We start from the raw sequence: 18,408 nt of genomic DNA on the forward strand, positions 1-18,408 counted from the left end.
TTTTTTAACTCAAATCAAAAAGTCTCTAAAGACTTAGCAAAGCATGCTGAAGATGAACAATGTTGCTAGCATGAACCCAATGAGAATTATCAACCGATTCTCAAGACTCTTTAAAATCATTGTATTTGTTTTATTAGACAGTACAGTTAAGCTCTCATTAACTATTAACAAAGTATTATTGCTGTTTTCAGCAACAAAGCTGTAATAAACCCACTGTGCACCAGATGAAGCTAACAGCTAGCTAACGGTTCGCTAAAAGCTAAAACACCCCTGCTAATTTTCTCAGGTATTTTTTATGGATACCAAACCAGTACGAAGAGGTGAGTGAATATTGGACGTTACATTTTGTGGACAGAAACTTGTCTCCAAAAAGGTGTGATAATGTTTGCCGGTTGTGTCGGTGAGTTAGCGAGTCGCTAACAGGTTAGCCATTTAACGCGATGACACGTCTGTTAGCTTGTTTCGGAGCTCTTCAGGTCTCCGGTGACCAAAAATATATCAACGCAGCTTTAAGTCAAACAATGTAAAAAGTTTAATGATTCAAAAAACTTCCGTTCAACACTTCCTTCTATTTCCCCCCGAAGGCACTTTGACGTCATACCAAACCAACGCTATGCTAACTGATAAGTCGTCGTGTTTCTGTGATCAATCAGGCAGAACTGTTTTTTAATTAATGGGCCATAATCCGAATCCAAATAAGGAAGTGATTTTTTTTTACTCAAGTGGCAGCTCTACATGACAAGAAATCTGAGGAGCTACAAAACTCTGCCAAGAGTGGCAATCTCTCAAAAGCCCTTAAATTGAGAAATAATGAACTACATCCTGGTTCCTGATGGGCCCTGGTTATTTACCTAACCTCATTTGTCATTTTGTCATTGGTCCATTTGTCCTCTGCTAAGGCATTGTCTGGTTTGTCAGTGTTTGCCAAAAGTAAGCACCCCTCTTTGTCCGTGATATAAGACTTAATATTTTACCCATTATGTGCGACTCAAATATTAACGATCTCAGGACTATCAGGAAACATGAGGGTTTAAATGGTTGAAAGACTAGACTCATGTTTCAAACTGGCTCCCATGGGTACAGATGTCTTAGGGATTGTTGTATTAAACCAGTAAACGTGCTTCTTTAACGGTAAATGCAACATGATACGTAGGATATGTTCAATTGGCATTAGGTATTAGGCTGGTTTCCTGCTGAACTACCAATAGTTTAATGTTTAATCTGATTTCTTTGTTCTGTATTTTTGTTTCCTGGTGTATTTGTTTGGCAATGAGCACAGGGTGGGTGGTTCGGTGTGTGTGTGTGTGTGTGTGTGTGTGTGTGTGTGCGTGTCTGCACATATAAGGCATGAGGAGGGCTGTAAGTGCAGTTTCTCCTGCTATCACCTGTCGTCCTGCAGCATCAGGCAGCATGACCTCACAGCGATGGATGCTGGTACTCTGCTTTTCACTGGCCTCAGGTACTATGATCTTTGTCCATTTCATCATTTTAATATCTATTGATTCTTCTCACTACAATATGAGCGAAACACAAAAGGGACAAAAACAAATTACGATAGAATTTTAGCACAAGAGTAGAAGTTATGTGAATCAGTGTTATATTGAGTGGTGGAATGAAAGAGTATATTTACTGCATATCTCTACTATACTACAAAACATAAAGGAAATATTGATATTTTTTACTTCAATTAATGTATTAATCTGTTACTATGTTTCTATTACGTCTCAGTTTTCCAAAAATATAATTAGTCAATTAGAATATTGTTCAGAATTATGAGTAACTTTACTTGTGGTACATTTCATTAGAGGTAGAGCTAATAGTAATTTGACTTATGAGACATTTTAATGCAAGACTTTTACTTTTTTTTTTACTTTTTCATATCTACATATTTTTCTATTATCAAACTATGCATCTGGTATAAAAATAACATTATTGCTATATCAATTTGTGCTATTTTTAATGATTTATTTATTTTTAATTCATGTTGACTTCCACCATGACACTGCATTTCCCTCCTAGTTTTAGGCACAGTGGAATCGGTCACAATGGAAAGTCAGAAATGTGAGTATAAGTCAATCAATGTCAGATAATGATCACTTTATGATAAAGGTTACTGTCTCACAATTTTTGCCGTTTCTGTTCCCTGAAACATACAGATATATTCTTTCTTTTGTAAAACATTTGTATTGTATTTGGCTAATTTTATTTTATATTTAACTTTTTTTTTTACTAGCTGCTTTCTGGCACAAGTGAGTTTCACTGCATGTTGTACTGTGTTTATGAGTTTGTGTGTGGCAAATAAACATGGTTTTTGATTTGATTCTATTTTTATAGACTTGAAATTAAAGTAAATCATGCTTATTGATTTTAAAATGGTATTCTTACAAGAATCTTATCTTATACTCTGCAGAAAAAAGAAGTTCATTTGCTTTGTTTTTCATCAGAGGGATGATAAATTGTATATTGTATCCTGAATTGATTACTGCTATTATTCCTGATTATATCTCTGGCATGACAAACAAACACGTTTGTATTGATGTCTTCAGTGTCGAGCATTAATCGGTAAACTGTGATCAGACACTTGCAGGACGTTTGGCAGCGGGGTCATGCAGCCTTTCAACGGTTCGAGCTTCTATGTCCGGTCCAACTGCCCGTTCACACTCACGCGCTTCACCCACAACCGGGTGCAGTGTGACATCACCATCCGCCGCGGTGACAACGGCCTGCTGGAGCGGGCGGAGATCATCATCAACAAAGTCAGGACTATTCTGCAGGATGGAGACATCCTGGTGGAGATGAAAAGGTTCAGACTTACACTGATAATGTTTCATTACAAGGAAACTGCAGCCACATAGAACACCAAGTTAAGACAAACGCACAAATCACTCACTTTAACTTGGCATTCATACTCAGCCACACAAGCAGGTGATTTTTATGCATTCTTAATATGACCCGTGGTAGTTGATTATTGACTCAGGGGAAACTGTATTATTAATGTTCTGGCTTTAAATAAAAAGATACAGTGTTATGGCAAGGTGACTTACAGGCTGCATTGGGGGAGGTGGACACAAATACTTTTTTTAAGCAGTTATATAAAAACTAAACCAACTAAAGACTCCCAGAAAGTCCAATCAAATCATGAGTGTTGCCAAAACGCACAAATCATTCACTTTAAATTGCCATTCATAGCCACACAACCAGGTGATTTTTATGCATTAACTTCACCGGTGTTAGTTGATTATTAGCTTTGACTCACTGAATTAATTAGAATATACAGTGTTATGGCAAGGTGACTTACAGGCTGTATTGACACTGTGATACTTTTACAGTTTATTGAATGATTTCGCACTGATTCATCTTTAATGTTTTTTTTGATTGGACTGCAATTATTCGATAACTTTGGTTTCCACTTTAGATCTTTGAACACAAAACATTAAAAAAAAGTACACGTGCAAATAAAACAATTGATAAATTGACAGAAAATGAATGGATTTAAAGCACATTTTGCTGATTACATGCTTTTAGTTAAGTAACGTTTTCAAAGCAGGTCTTTAACTTGATACTGCAGTTGTTTACAGTTCCTCCACGTCTGTTGATATGTTGATATATTTATTTGCCGACAGAGTTTCGCTGCCATACGACCACACCTACCAGCATATCTTTCAGTACGGCGTCTACACGAGGCTGAAGAGCTCGCTGCTTCCTCTGACCGTCACCTGGCACAATGTACCTGGAGGAATAGACACGCTCTGGGTGAGACGGCAGCATTACAGGAGACACACACACACACGACCATAATAACACAAATGCATTCACATAACATCAATATCCTACATTTATTTATTTATTTATTCCTTTTTTTTCCAAAACATATCAAATGTATTATTATTATTATTATTATTATTATTATTATTAACGTGCAGGTGGAGGTGGAGCTGAGCGTCGACATGACTGGACTGTGTGGAAAATACAATATGTCAGGTATGATGGTTGAATCACTGGAATTTAGTGGTGAAGAAGTGAGTCCTGAAACCAAGAAATAAGTCAAAAATACATCCTTGCACCTTACGAGTTTCTCGTCATCATTATAACGCAGCTGCTTATACGAATGCCCTTATTTATTTATGCAAACTTTGATATTTGTTTTCATACATTTTGCTCTAAGAACGTACCATTTTCATGAAATCAGGAAACCAACAGCAGTTGACTCAGGAGAGCGTGCTCGACGAGGACACGTGTCAAACCCGAGATCCCATCGCGGAAAAAAGTTCAGTAAGTCAACTGCTGCAAAGACCGACTGCTGTGCTGATGTTATATTCCAGTCAGTTTTAAATTGATTGAGTCGTGAATGTCACAGTGCATTGAATCCACATCACTAGGAGACAAACTAATCTAAGCACACCTTAGTTTTAATATAATTATGAGCTTTATTTGTATAGCACCTTAAAGACAATATATGCAGCACAAAATGCCTTACAGTCAAGGAAAATAGATATGATATTAACATAAAAACAGGGATAGAATGCCACAATTAAAGTAAAATGACATGGCACCCTTTACAAGATTAGATTAAAGATGAATAAATAAAGGTGGAAAATAAAACCCACTCATAATACAAATAATAAAACTAATAATAACAAAAATAATATATATATATATATATATATATATATATTTTTTTTTTTTTAAATCAGACTCAGAAAGTACTCCGAAGTACACTCACACCATACAATGTGTCCTAGTTCAAGATGCTTTCTCTTGTAGGTGTGCATCAACTTCATTTCCGAAGCCTACGACTGTCTGTTCCCCCAACTGGCTCATTACATCCAACTCTGTGAAGAGAACATTTACAGCTACGAAACAAGCAAATACATCGGCTGTGCTTTCTTCAGAGAAGTTGTCCTACAGTGTGGAGACCAAAGCTATATCTGGGACACGTGGAGAACCAAAACCAACTGTGGTAAGTGCTGTTTTAAAGCTCTTTAAAATTCATCTTGGACACACGTTTTTGACGCTTGATTGATGAACTTGTTAAATGCAGGGGATGAAGTATGTCCAGGAGACCTGATTTATATGGAAAAGGGTCCGGCCTATGTCCCCAGCTGCTCCAACCCCACAGTCTCCAACCAGGAGTTCATCCCTTCCTGTGTCTGCCCCCAGGGTGAGAGGGCGCTACCCCACCATCTGTGCTTTCAATGCTTGTTTAGCCAAGAGCCTGATAATGAAAGGTGTACTGGTTTGTGTTGTAGGTAAGGTGCTTAATGACCGGGCAGATGGCTTCCAGTGTGTGTCCAGTTGCCCCTGTGTGTTTGCTGGCCAGAACTACTCCACCGGAGGCGTCCGCAAGACCAAGTGCCAGTCATGGTAATACACATCAATTCATTTCACACTTTTAGACACTAGAGGATTAAGGAATACGCCTGAATTGCAATCAATACGATTGACTGTAGTTTCATGTTATGTGATTCTGGCCCTCGTGTCTCTCCGCAGTGCGTGTGACGGAGGGAAATGGCAATGCTCTGCAAACATCTGCCCCACCAAATGTGTCATTGAAGGGCCCTTTGTGACAACATTCGATGGCAAACAATATGTTGTGCCTGGTAAATGTAAATATGTGGCTTCGCAGGTGAATTCCCGCCACCCCCATCATATAACTTTAATCCATCTTGTCTCCTTTTTAACGATTTACTAACTGCTCTTCTGCTCATTTTTAAGGGTAACAACTGGACAATAACAATTCTGTATTCTGACAAGTCACCCTCTCTGACAGCAGTCTACCTTAAAATATTTCAGGTACAAGCATTCTTTGAGGGTTGAATTTAGAATAATCTTTAAAACAACAGTCACTGAATTTAAATGCCGTTTTTGGGGGGATTTGCAGGAAACGTATACATTCTCGCTAAACGTGGTTAAATTCGGGTCGGAGGAGATCACTGATCTGCATAAGTCTGGTAAAAACAAATCGTCCATAATTTGAATATGTCCTATATTTGATAACCTAGTAATCCATCTGTAATGCACCCACCCAATCACTCACCAACTTCTGTCGCCTGTCAGAACATGCTGTGGTTTTCTGGCAGTCCTCCATGTACGTCCAGGTCAATACAGTCTTCAATATGACAATCCAAGTCCAAATGTCTCCCGAAATCCAGCTGTACATCACTTCACCCCATCACACTGGCAATATCTCAGGTTCGGCTCTCATACTGCACACAAGCCAAATAACAGGCGTCAACACTCTTTGGGATTCACTTTCATGAAGACTTTTTAGTTTTTTAAGAGCTATCAAGACAGAAGAAACACCCTATATACCCTCTGTGGCAGTTTGAAGTGTAATCACACTCACCGTCTGACAGGTCTTTGTGGCAACAACAACGGTGACACCACGGACGACTTCACCACCAGCAGCGGGATCATCGAGAACGCAGCTCAACCGTTCGCTCAGTCCTGGAGCGTGGGTGTTTGTCTAGTGGAACCACCCTACTGCACTAACACTGACAATGGTACTAATTAATGATATAAATGTGTTTTCTGAAATCCAACTAAAATGGAAAAAGGGAAGAAGGAAAAGAAATATTTTTTTATATTTTTTTTGTATTATTATTATTATTATTATTATTATTATTAATAATAACAATAAAAAATAGACAACATTATTACATTTTGATATTAAAATTAACAGTTGAATTTGCACACTTGCTTCTCTGTGATAGATGCCTTATTTATTCATATTTTCTTGATTATGTTTTTGCAGAAATATTTGCTGATGAAAAGTGTTCAGTGTTGAACGACCCAACTGGGATATTTGCAAAGTGCCACAGTCATCTCCCAACTGACCACTACCACATGGTGACAAGACTTTCGCACCAAACTAAATCCCTAAATGCTTGACATTTTCAGCAATCAACGTTTTAATTTATTTTTTATTGTTTCCAGGCGTGTATCCAAAGAACATGTAGCTGTGGCAGCAGTCTGTCTCAGTGCTTGTGTGTTGCTCTGGGCTGCTATGCCAAAGCCTGCGCCAGCCTGGGTGTTGTGATTGGTGACTGGAGGAAAGCTACGAACTGCAGTGAGTACTGTTCAACAAAACAACTGGGTCAAAAAAGCCTGTTGCTGGCAATTTATGAGATTTTTTTATTTATTTTTTTCACATTTGCAATAATGATAAAAGGATGATTAAAACTATTTCAGGCATCAAATGTTTATAACAGTAAATGTAAAGGTTGAATTCATGTAATTTATGGTAATAACCCTGCATTTTATATAGCGCTTTTCTAGTCTTTTCGACCACTCAACGCACTTAAAAGGACCATACCAGTCTAATTGTGCCTTCTTTCCTTTAGTAGAGTGTTCTCCTGTCTTTATTACATCTTGTGTGTCTGCAGTGACAACTTTAGTAGAGCTCAGCTTACCTGTTTTCACTGCCGTTCACTGCCATTCATGTTGAAACGGTGTGTAAAAACACTCTGCCAGACTGTTACGTCGGCAAATGTATCTAACTCAACCGTTTGAAAATCCTTGCGTTGTTTATTTTATCTAAAATCACTGTATTCATCTAATAAAAGCCATTAAAATCCGCGCATTGATATTAAATCACCTCCTTATGAAGCTAGAAAAGCAGGTTCCGGGTGCACTTGTTGTTAATGTCCGGCTGCTTCCGGTTTAAAATACGTAAGTGGCCCGGGTGGAGTTAGCCGGTAATATCAAGTTCATAAGAGAGTCATGTCAGCGTATGCCGACCTTGATAACAAGCGCACTCGCATAAAGTTTAAAAAAAAAAGCGCACTCGCTCGGCACGAGGAGCACATGATCCCTTGGCTGCATCCTATTGGTCAAAAGTTCTCTAGCTGGACTCTGATTGGACGCGAGACTTTCGGCCAATCGTTGACCTTCCTTATACTTTGGTCCCGCCCCCATGGGCTGTCAATCAAAACAGAGCCAAGCTAGAGCCGTTACCTGGAAAACTACCTTCCAAGAACTGCATTTTGAACTGTAATTTGAGCTAGAAAGAGGATTTTAACGACAAGGTGAGTTATATAACATTGTCAGGTACATTCTGTAACGTTTATTGGACAAAACGTAACCATACAAACGATCTCAAAAACCCGCAATTTTGGTAAATATGCTAGAGGTTTTATGTAAGCTAGGTGGCTAATGGGTGGACAGTGACGCGTAGTGTCCTTTAAACGTGTCTACAATGAAAATGTCACCTTTTCAATAGTGGCATTTCAATAATATAACAACACATGTCGTGTTCCCAGCTGTAAAATGTCAGAAGAACCAAGAATTCTCCTACACCGTGCAAGCCTGCAACCAAACCTGCAGTTCCCTGTCTGGTCCCGACATCCGCTGTTTGATAGACTACGAACCCGTGGAGGGCTGCAGCTGCCCAGAGGGGACTCACCTGGACCAGGCAAACACCTGTACAACAAAGGGGGAGTGCAATTGTCACTACAACGGCGGTATAACGGCCCCGGGGTCTGTTGTCATCGATGGACAGCATTGGTGAGCTGATCATCGTACCATTTATGAGATTCCTTCCCAATGATGTTACAGTGTGCTCACAGTTGTGTTATATCTAAAAACAAATATTGTCTCTATTGCAGCGTCTGTGAGAATGGAGAGCTGCACTGTTCTCCAGATTGTGGTAAATACATCTTCTTCTATCATAATATGAAAAAGATACTCAAAAACTAAATAAAAGAACAGCAAAACTTAACAATGTGTCAAACTGTCTGACATGTATGTATTTAATTAACAGGGTGCACAAATGGGAAAGTTTGTATTCATTGCTCCAACTATTCAGTTAACACGGCTCAGAAAACCTGCGAGTCAAGCAGCAAACCAATGGTAGGTCATCATATGTTTTTATATACGTAGCTTGCTTCTTCGTGTATTTTTATTAATTCTTTATTTGAAATGAATAGCTGGCGAACTACCTGTTAACACTGTAAGATACGTAATATGGTAATTTATTATTACTAGCATTGAGAAGTATGATGCTTTTCTTGTGTCACAATTGAGAGCAGCTCCTACTGAAAGCCGTAATTTTATTTTTATATAAACTTCCTGACAATTTCCGTGCACTTTAAGATTTTTTTTTTTGCGTGTGTGTGATTTCCAGGCTGCCAGTACGACCTGTGTGAGTGGCTGTTACTGCCCAAATGACCAGTACGAGGATCACCGTGGAAACTGTGTTCCTCTAAGCAACTGCACCTGCATGTACAGTGGAAAAGTGTTCAGTGCATTAGAGATCGTCGAAACCAACTGCAAAATATGGTAACACCTGATTTAGTGCTGCCTTCAAAAAGTGTCATTGCTGAGCTGATAAACACATGATGCAGAAGCTGAATAAAAGGTTTGTGTCTCTCTACGTTGCAGTGGCTGTGCTTACGGTCAGTGGTCCTGCTTAAACAAGCCTTGCCCTGGGAAATGTCAAGTTTATGGAAACGGACACTACCAGACCTTTGACTCCAAATGGTACCGCTTTGATGGACAGTGTCAGTACGTCCTCGTAGAGGTGAGATCCAACGACAAAATCCACTTCAGGACACAGTAGATTATACTATAGGGTGAAAGATATGAGCTATAGTTTGCCATATTTTTCAGAAGAACATATTTTCAACTCGGATCTTTTTTGCTTTAGGACGACTGCGGAACTGGAACCGGCACCTTCTCTGTCAGAGTGGAGAGCGTCCCCTGCTGTGATGAGGCGCTCACCTGCTCTCGCTCCATCATCCTCGACCTGCAGGTGGACAGCTACTCCTCTGATTGTCCACGTGTTTATTGTCCATCATTGTCTTCATTACACTTGATCAATTGATATGTTTTTTACTCACTCAGATCCCTCAGTCATCATTAAATAATAACAGTATGTTATTTATGGCAGATAAATGGTCCTGAATCAGTAAAACTATGGTAACTTGTTCATCAGCAATAAGAACTATTCTTGTAACGTGAATTGAACCTGTGCTGTCCTAAAAGGGTCACGTCACCCTGACACTGAGCGACATGAAGGTGACCAGACGCCACCAGAAAGGCTGGACTCTGCAGGGGGAACCACTTTACTCCACTCACACCGTGGGACTCTACATCGTGATCTCAGTACCCAGCAGAGGGATAACGCTCATCTGGGACAAACACACCCGGATCACCGTAGAGCTGCATCAAGACTGGAGGGTGGGTTATGAGGATCTTCATTTTCATCACTTTCAAGACACATAAGTGTTGATAGATCCATCCTTCCTACAAATCAGCAGTCCCTTCAAGCTTAAATGCACTTTATGAATGTTTTAATACATTTAACATGTTTAACCATCTCCTGCAGAACCGAGTGTGTGGTCTCTGTGGGAATTTTGACTCCAATGAGATGAATGACCTACAGATGAGTGGTTCTGCAGGTAAATCGGTTGTCTCTTTGTCATGAAGGACTTTAACTTTTGTCCTTGTTGTGAAAATAACACCAATAATATATATCTTTTTTTAGTGATGTCCAGTTCCCTGGCATTTGGCAACAGCTGGAAAGCCGCCACGCCTCCTTGCTCTGACGTCACCACTGAGAAATTTCCATGCGAACGCAACTCCTACTGCTCCGCCTGGGCCCAGCGGCGCTGCATGATCCTTACCGGAGACACATTCCGTGATTGCCACTTAAAAGTATGCATTTTACAAATTCAGCATGCCACCAAGGCTCAGGATTTGGACTCATTGCTATAGATTCAGGATTTCCTTATTGAAATCTCTTGCAATATGAGATCATATAACCATTTATGAAAACAGAGAGCCCTTAAATACTAAACTGTTCTACGACCCCCAGGTGGATCCAGACCCCTACTACTCTGCCTGCGTGCAGGAGTCCTGCTCCTGTGAGTTCGAAGGGAAGTTCCTGGGCTTCTGCACAGCCGTGGCGGCCTACGCGGAGGCCTGCAGCGAATGGGATGTGTGTGTCAACTGGAGGACACCTGATCTGTGCCGTAAGTTAACACTCTTTTTCAGAGTAGTCATTATGCAGATAACTAACAATGTGTAACGGACATAAAACACATATTCAGTCAATGTAACCAACCATTCATGATGACAATAGTGTGTATCATTACTACCAGATGTTTGCAAAACATAAACTATGACTCTGCAGATGTGTAACAATTTAACCTGTGGTCATTTAAACCCTAGCGGTGTACTGTGACTACTACAACGAGCATGGGCAGTGTAGCTGGCACTATGAAGCCTGTGGGAAGATACTAACCTGCGGCCATGACAACTATGTCACTCACAAACTGGAAGGTAATCGGACCTTTTCATTTTATTTCTCGGTCATCGGTAGAATTTAGTGAAAATGTAAAGGTTTTGTCTAATTCTGACTTTAGATATCAGGTCAGTACTTACACATCCATCCACACGCATAAAATAAGTATTATGTGTATTATTGGAAAAGGCTGCTACCCCAGATGTTCAAAGGAGGAGCCATTCTATGACGAAAATACCGGCGCATGCACCAAATTGAGGAACTGCACCTGTTCTTTTAACGACACTATCATTCAGCCCGGGACAGTGGTGATTTTACAGTCACATTACAGTAACATTGAGTGGTAAGTTGGGCCATTCTTATATGTTTAAAGTATCATTAAATTCATTTATTTCGTTGGACAACAACTGGTTGTTTCTGACTCTTATAATGTCCTTGACAGCCGCTGTGAAAATGGAGCAATAAACTGCCGTAAGTCTACATTTACTATTTTATGTTTCTATTACCAGTTAAAACTATGTAATCGTTTTGTGGCAAATTAACTTTATAAATGTTTTTCGAGTATATAGTTCTTGAGAGAACCAGTTTTTAAAACACCAGACCTCAATTTCACATCTACTCCAATAGCGCCACCACCCTCCACCACCGCCTCTACACCAATGACGACTCCTACCAGTGTCACATCCACTACTAGTGTATGGACAACTATGATTTACACCACAGCTCCGACAACAACCACAACTTACTCAACAACAACTGAAACATCGCCAACCACCACCCCTACCACCACCATCACCAGTAGCACCACCCCTACCAGCACCAGCACCACCCCTACCACCACCAGCACCAGCAGCACCACCCCTACCACCACCATCACCTCGACACCAACTACTACTTGGTCAACAAGCGCCTCAACAACAACTGAAACATCGCCAATCACCACCCCTACCACCACCAGCACCACCACCAGCACCAGCAGCACCACCCCTACCACCACCATCACCAGCAGCACCACCCCTACCACCAGCAGCACCTCGACACCAACTACTACTTGGTCAACAAGCGCCTCAACAACAACTGAAACATCGCCAACCACCACCCCTACCACCACCATCACCAGTAGCACCACCCCTACCACCAGCAGCACCAGCACCACCCCTACCACCACCATCACCTCGACACCAACTACTACTTGGTCAACAAGCGCCTCAACAACAACTGAAACATCGCCAACCACCACCCCTACCACCACCATCACCAGTAGCACCACCCCTACCACCAGCATCACCAGCAGCACCACCCCTACCACCACCATCACCTCGACACCAACTACTACTTGGTCAACAAGCGCCTCAACAACAACTGAAACATCGCCAACCACCACCCCTACCACCACCATCACCAGTAGCACCACCCCTACCACCAGCAGCACCACCCCTTCCACCACCATCACCAGCAGCACCACCCCTACCACCACCATCACCAGCAGCACCACCCCTACCACCACCATCACCTCGACACCAACTACTACTTGGTCAACAAGTGCCTCAACAACAACTGAAACATCGCCAACCACCACCCCTACCACCACCATCACCAGTAGCACCACCCCTACTACCACCATCATCTCTACAACACCCCCAGGTGCGTACCATGCACTTGTTCTGCACGTTACTAACAAACCTGTTTCTTAAATTACTTAAATTGTGTTTGTGCCTTTTTCTATGGTGTCTGTCTCCTACTGTTTTGTGTTCATTAAACCACCAGAGTGCGGGTGTACGGACCTGAAGCGAGGAAAACGCTGGTATTGTGGTGAGACGTGGACAGAGGACTGCTTCCATAAGACATGTGTTAATGAAACGATAGAGTCGAATTCAGTGCAGTGTGCAGCGCCTACAATACCCAACTGCCCCAGAGGCCAAGTCACAAATGTCTCGGACGGATGCTGTGAAACGCCAAAGTGTAACTGTAAGTGTGTCCTTCTGTCTCTATCTCATCCATCCTTCATCTTTTCCTTCCTTTTGTGTTTGTGTGTTGGAAGGTAAGGTATTTTATTTTAGAGTACATAGTGTTAATGAAGTAATATTGCTCCCTTGAATGAATCCACACCGACATAGCTGCATAACGACAAGCTCTGTGAGGCTTTACCAAAGGACGTATGTCATCATGATTACACGATGGATGGTAATAGAGGTTAAGTTAAGGGATCACCATGCATGTCGTTAATGTCATGGCAATCCATCCCATAGTTGTCATGCTATTTTAGTCTTGATCAAAGTGGTCAATTGACTGACTGACGAAATACAAAAATCACCTCTTTATGCCCTGTAGGCCGCTGCGATATCTATGGCGACCCCCACTACATCTCCTTCCAAGGCGTACACTTTGATTTCATGGAAAATTGCACCTACGTCCTGGTGGAGGAGCGGTGGCCACGTTATCATCTGACCATTGCGGTGGACAACATCGACTGTGGGCTGGGCCTCCCGGGCTCTTGTGCTAAAGGCGTCATCCTGAAATATCAGAACAACATAGCTACACTCAATGTCCTTCGGGGTCAAACTCAGGGTATAGTACAGGTAGAATATCATACAGTCTACTTATCTGCAGTATGCCATGTCACCATGCCTCCTTAAAATAATATACTGGCTATTTAGCTACAAGGATGCTGCTAATTATTTTTATATGAAAAGGGATGTTTTTACTTCTTTCTATCTGTCTTGTGTTTTGATACCATTGATCCAATTCCTATCTTATCTGCCCTATAGGCCACTCTCAACAACATGACCATAAAGCCACCATATGAGGAGGATGGGATTAGGTTCGAGACCACAGAGTTCATAGTGACAATCTACCTCCCAGAGATCCGCTCTTCTGTCTCCCTCAGTCCGTCTCACAACCTGGTGGTCAGTCTGGCCATGGAGCACTTCCTCAACAACACCCAGGGACAATGTGGTGGGTGATGGATGGAAAGGAATGGCACGCGGATGTGGACGCCGTACTGTATTTCCATTTTAACAGTGGTGGTGGTTTTGATTTTTGTGGATTAATGTGCTTAATAATGTCTATCAGCTTCAGAACAGTAGCCAACAAGTTAAATTAAATTATCTTTAATCTGTATTAAACACTCTTTTCACCATCCACTTTCTGTTTTTAGTTTAGCATAAATGCTGCTTGTTTGCTGGAATGTATACCTAATGTAAACCTGCTTCACCTTCTCTCCAGGTGTATGTGGTGTCGGATCGTGCATCCGTAAAGGAGGGCAGATGGAGAACGACACCTGCTGTGGTGAGACGGCCTACGGCTGGGTGTATACTGACCCACTGAAGCCAAAATGTGCGTCTGTGAGCAACGTACCTTGTGAAAGACCCACCACTCCACCACCCACCTCCTGCCCTCCGGACATACTATGTGAGCTGCTGAACCACCCGTAAGCTCCACACAGGAACACACACACCTCCTCGGCCTGCTTGTTCATACTGTACGTCATAAAAGCGAAGCACAATGATTTTCCTTTAATTAAATGCTACCTTTACTAGTTGTTTCCGATTCAGCGCCATTTATTGTCATTAAACAACTTGCAAAATTAAATTTGCTACATAAGATAAATACACAAACAAAAGCAAACCCATATTACAAGGTGAGGGTTCAGGAGGGATTCAGGAGCTTGACTGCCTGAAGAAAGAAGTTGGTACTTCTGTATCTCTTGCCAGATGGTAGGAGGGACTGAGGGGGGTTTGTCTTTTAATATCCTTTGGGCCAATATCGTTGATGCTCAGTAGATGGCTACCAGTGATGTTCTGGGTGGTTTTAATCATCCACTGCATTCTATATTCTTTTTTATTTTCCACGTCTTAGAGCTGTTCTCTGTTGCATATTAGTTTATTCTCTAACTACTGAGTAAAAGTCTCATCTTTTCTGTTTTTCAGAGTCTTTTCAGAGTGCAGTAGGTTTGTGGATCTTGAACTTAAGAAGAAGAGCTGCGAGTTTGATTCATGCAGGATTGGTCCTTGCGCTTCCCTCGAGCAAGCTGCTGGGGAATGCATGAAGGTCGGTTTCTGTATTGACTGGAGAGAGCTGACCAATGGAAGCTGTAGTATGTATCTTTTATCTTTTTTTCGTATACTCTGCAAAGCCAGAAAGAAAAGAAACTTCATATATTTGCACGTTTTTGTGTTTTTTGGACCATACTGTAACGCCAATGATTAATACCTCTTTAAACCGATGCTGACATTAATAACTTGTATACATAATAAATTGTCGTTCTTCATGTTTCAGATGTGACGTGTCCAGAAGGATTGGTTTACAGAGAATGCCGTGACATGCTGGATGACTTCTGCTACGGAGGGTTTGTCAAGTTTACAAAACAATATCCTTGCACCTGTGACATTTATTTCTCTCTTTGTTCAATCGTAATTTCATCTCTCTTTCTCCTCTGGTTTTCCCGTACAGAATACGTTATCCAGGCGCGTCCCTCAAGAGAAGCAGTGAAGGCTGTTTTTGCCCCAGCGGCCTCCTCAGGGCGGGAAACCACTCGAACGTCTGCCTGTCCGACTGTGACTGTGAGTCACACGGCCTCTAAAGCTGACATTTACACACAAGACACATGCTGTCATAACTAGTGTTAACGTAGAGTTTGTCTCTCGTCCATTAGATTGTAAAGGACCACTCGGTGAGCCCAGAATGGTGAGTATCTTTGTCTCATCCATGCAACAATGGTAATACCTCTGACTCTAGATTTAAAAAAGTATTCCCATAACTGCCTTTCAGCCTGGTGAGATGTGGCAGTCCGGCTGTTACGAGTGTACATGCAACAACCAGACTCAAACGGAGGAGTGTGTTCCAAAAGATAATGGTCCGCCTCCCGTCTGCAACTCCACTTCTGTACTGATGAAATCCGACTGCTGTTGGGGTCAGATTTGTGGTAAGCACCGACTCGTTGTTATATTTTGAAATGATGGTTGAAATATGATCTCAGAGACTTCCCCCACATTAATATGAATAAAAATAACATTATTATTTATGTTTTCAGTTGAGAAAACATGCAGTTATAATGAAGAAACATATCGGGTATGTTGTGTCTAATCTTATAACTGTATATGACAAAGAAAAGTGTTTTTTCTCCCTTAAAAGATACACGTTTTTTAGATTTAACTTGCTTTAACACGTGATATCTGCCTTTGTGTGTGTGAAGGTGGGAAACACTTGGAATGATGCCGCCTATCCCTGCACATCATTCCGCTGCAGCAAAGAGGGTATTCAGGCAGAGACGAGAGAATGTCCCAGAGAGGACTGTCGGGAGGTATTGCACCCCCCCCTACTCTGTTGCATCTTACAAGCATCATTCATCAGTAACTGTTAAAAATGTGTAATTAAAAAGGTTCATGGGTTACACCCAAATGAAAATGAATTTCACATATACACACTGGGACCTTGCCATAGTTAAGTGTATCAAGAATAAGTAGAAAAACAAACATTTAACCTTGAGCTGTTGTGATTTGTGCTCCAGGAGGACAGAATTTGGGATGAGCAACACTGCTGCTTTACCTGTAAGTCAAAATCAATACATAATCACCATCAAAAGTGAAATTAAGTAGAACTTTTCCTGCATTCAAAGCTCGGTAAAGAGGAAAATATCTTTATATTTTGCTCCCATTCATCACGTCCTAATTTCCTCTGACCTCAGGCAAAGAGAGCTGTGCTCCGAAGGTGACCAATATCAGCGTCACAATAGAGAACTGTACCACGGTCGTGCAGCTGCCTGTGTGTAGCGGCGTATGTGTGACTGAGCCCAGGTGAGCAGAAATACACCTGACACAGTTATGACACAAATAACACATGTTGAGGTTTTTTAGTGTTCATACTCGCAACGTTTCCTTTAGTCTCCATGTGAAGACTTTCAACTGTGCCTTCCCTCTGTCCGTGTCCACCCTTCTCTGCCCGCTGTCTTCCCTGGGCTCACTGCCACAGGGTCGTGCTAGATGGTGACCTGCTTGTGAAGCAGGATACCAGTTGCTGTGTGGAGCGGAGCTCAGTCAGGAGACCAGTGACCCTGCAGTGCGACGACCTCACAACCAGGGAATTCACCTACCGGCACATCATCGCCTGTGAGTGCTTAATCTGCAACGTAGTGCTCTGAAAAGTACTGACAGCACACACAGTAGCCAAGCATACATCTTATTAGCATATATTTGAATCAGAATCAGAATCCAATGTATTCAAATCCAATGGATTATTAATTGAATCCATTAATTGTTCCACTGAATCTGCCTTCTGTCAAATAAACTGAATATTTGACACTTATTTTTTGTGTGTATCTTCTATCGGTGCAGACTTTAACTTAAATCTACTATATTAACACTTTGTCACGCTAAGTAGCTTTTGGCTTTTGATCACTGCCATTCCTGGGAGTCTTCCAGAGGATAAAAGGTCGTTTCTCACAAATTACAATAAACATAGCTTCTCAATAGTTGTATCAAGCCATGCATCTCCTATTTCTGCCTTCACTCCAACAATGAAGGTAAAGGAAATGTACTTTATGACCACAGAATCAACATCAGTGTTGTATCCATGGTAACAGGAACATTTTTTCTCAAATTGAACTATCTGTGTGTTAGAAATACTGCTAAATTGTAAATGTCATTACTATTAGACAACAACAAAAAAATCCTATGGTGCAACTTTGTGGCATTTTTGACATTATTATTGCAACTGTAATGTCAAAAATGTTCTCCAAAAGTGAATTGGTTCGTTGCATTTTAAATTTGGAAGTATATAGTCGTACGAAGTGTATTTAACAAATCTGATCAGGGGATGTGATGTGCGATACTTACTCAGCCATTAGGACACACAGAGAAAGCCATTGTTAGGGTCTATCAATAGGACAGGAAGACTTTGATCAGGACTAGGAAACACCCAGCCTTACAAAAGCTGAAATTCTTTTGGAGAGGAAAGGCATTTGAGTCTTTGAAAACAGCAAACCAACAGAAGCAGCGGGCCTGTAAAATAAGCATTTGGGTCGATTCACGCTGCTGCTGTTTGTTGTGCGTACAAAAGGATGGATACTTGGAAGGCGTGTGATGTTCACAGAGGAGGATGTGCGGACCGTGAATGTGTGTGTGCGTGAAAACCTCGGTGAACCTAGACATTGGTCCCACTGGACC

At 41.4% G+C, this 18,408-nt stretch overlaps 2 protein-coding genes across 2 annotated transcripts; both read left to right on the plus strand.

Moving 5' to 3' along the window:
- Nucleotides 1-1,391: 1,391 nt before the first annotated feature.
- On the plus strand, nt 1,392-12,467 carry LOC311032213 (mucin-19-like; the record flags this gene model as incomplete). Its single annotated transcript, XM_084038848.1, has 31 exons — nt 1,392-1,459; nt 2,020-2,061; nt 2,578-2,803; nt 3,624-3,753; nt 3,924-3,981; nt 4,190-4,272; nt 4,765-4,960; nt 5,042-5,161; nt 5,250-5,364; nt 5,491-5,626; nt 5,716-5,793; nt 5,882-5,951; nt 6,058-6,192; nt 6,357-6,503; nt 6,755-6,849; nt 6,937-7,069; nt 8,262-8,505; nt 8,607-8,647; nt 8,762-8,850; nt 9,125-9,279; nt 9,382-9,520; nt 9,647-9,751; nt 9,985-10,179; nt 10,328-10,400; nt 10,487-10,656; nt 10,817-10,973; nt 11,173-11,283; nt 11,435-11,588; nt 11,688-11,716; nt 11,873-12,153; nt 12,369-12,467. The coding sequence occupies exons 1-31, from the start codon at nt 1,411-1,413 to the stop codon at nt 12,465-12,467; spliced, it is 3,855 nt and encodes a 1,284-aa protein (XP_083894974.1). The 5' UTR covers nt 1,392-1,410.
- Nucleotides 12,468-13,010: 543 nt separating this feature from the next.
- LOC311032000 (intestinal mucin-like protein) lies at nt 13,011-17,536 on the plus strand. Its single transcript, XM_084038605.1, has 14 exons — nt 13,011-13,213; nt 13,577-13,824; nt 14,014-14,200; nt 14,471-14,675; nt 15,175-15,341; nt 15,524-15,593; nt 15,698-15,807; nt 15,900-15,931; nt 16,016-16,169; nt 16,278-16,315; nt 16,440-16,547; nt 16,755-16,794; nt 16,932-17,040; nt 17,216-17,536. The coding sequence occupies exons 2-14, from the start codon at nt 13,639-13,641 to the stop codon at nt 17,382-17,384; spliced, it is 1,575 nt and encodes a 524-aa protein (XP_083894731.1). The 5' UTR covers nt 13,011-13,213; nt 13,577-13,638; the 3' UTR covers nt 17,385-17,536.
- The last annotated feature ends 872 nt before the right edge of the window (nt 17,537-18,408 follow it).

The sequence above is a fragment of the Eutrigla gurnardus genome, assembly GCF_963514095.1.
Source record: "Eutrigla gurnardus genome assembly, chromosome: 21".
NCBI lineage: Eukaryota > Metazoa > Chordata > Actinopteri > Perciformes > Triglidae > Eutrigla > Eutrigla gurnardus.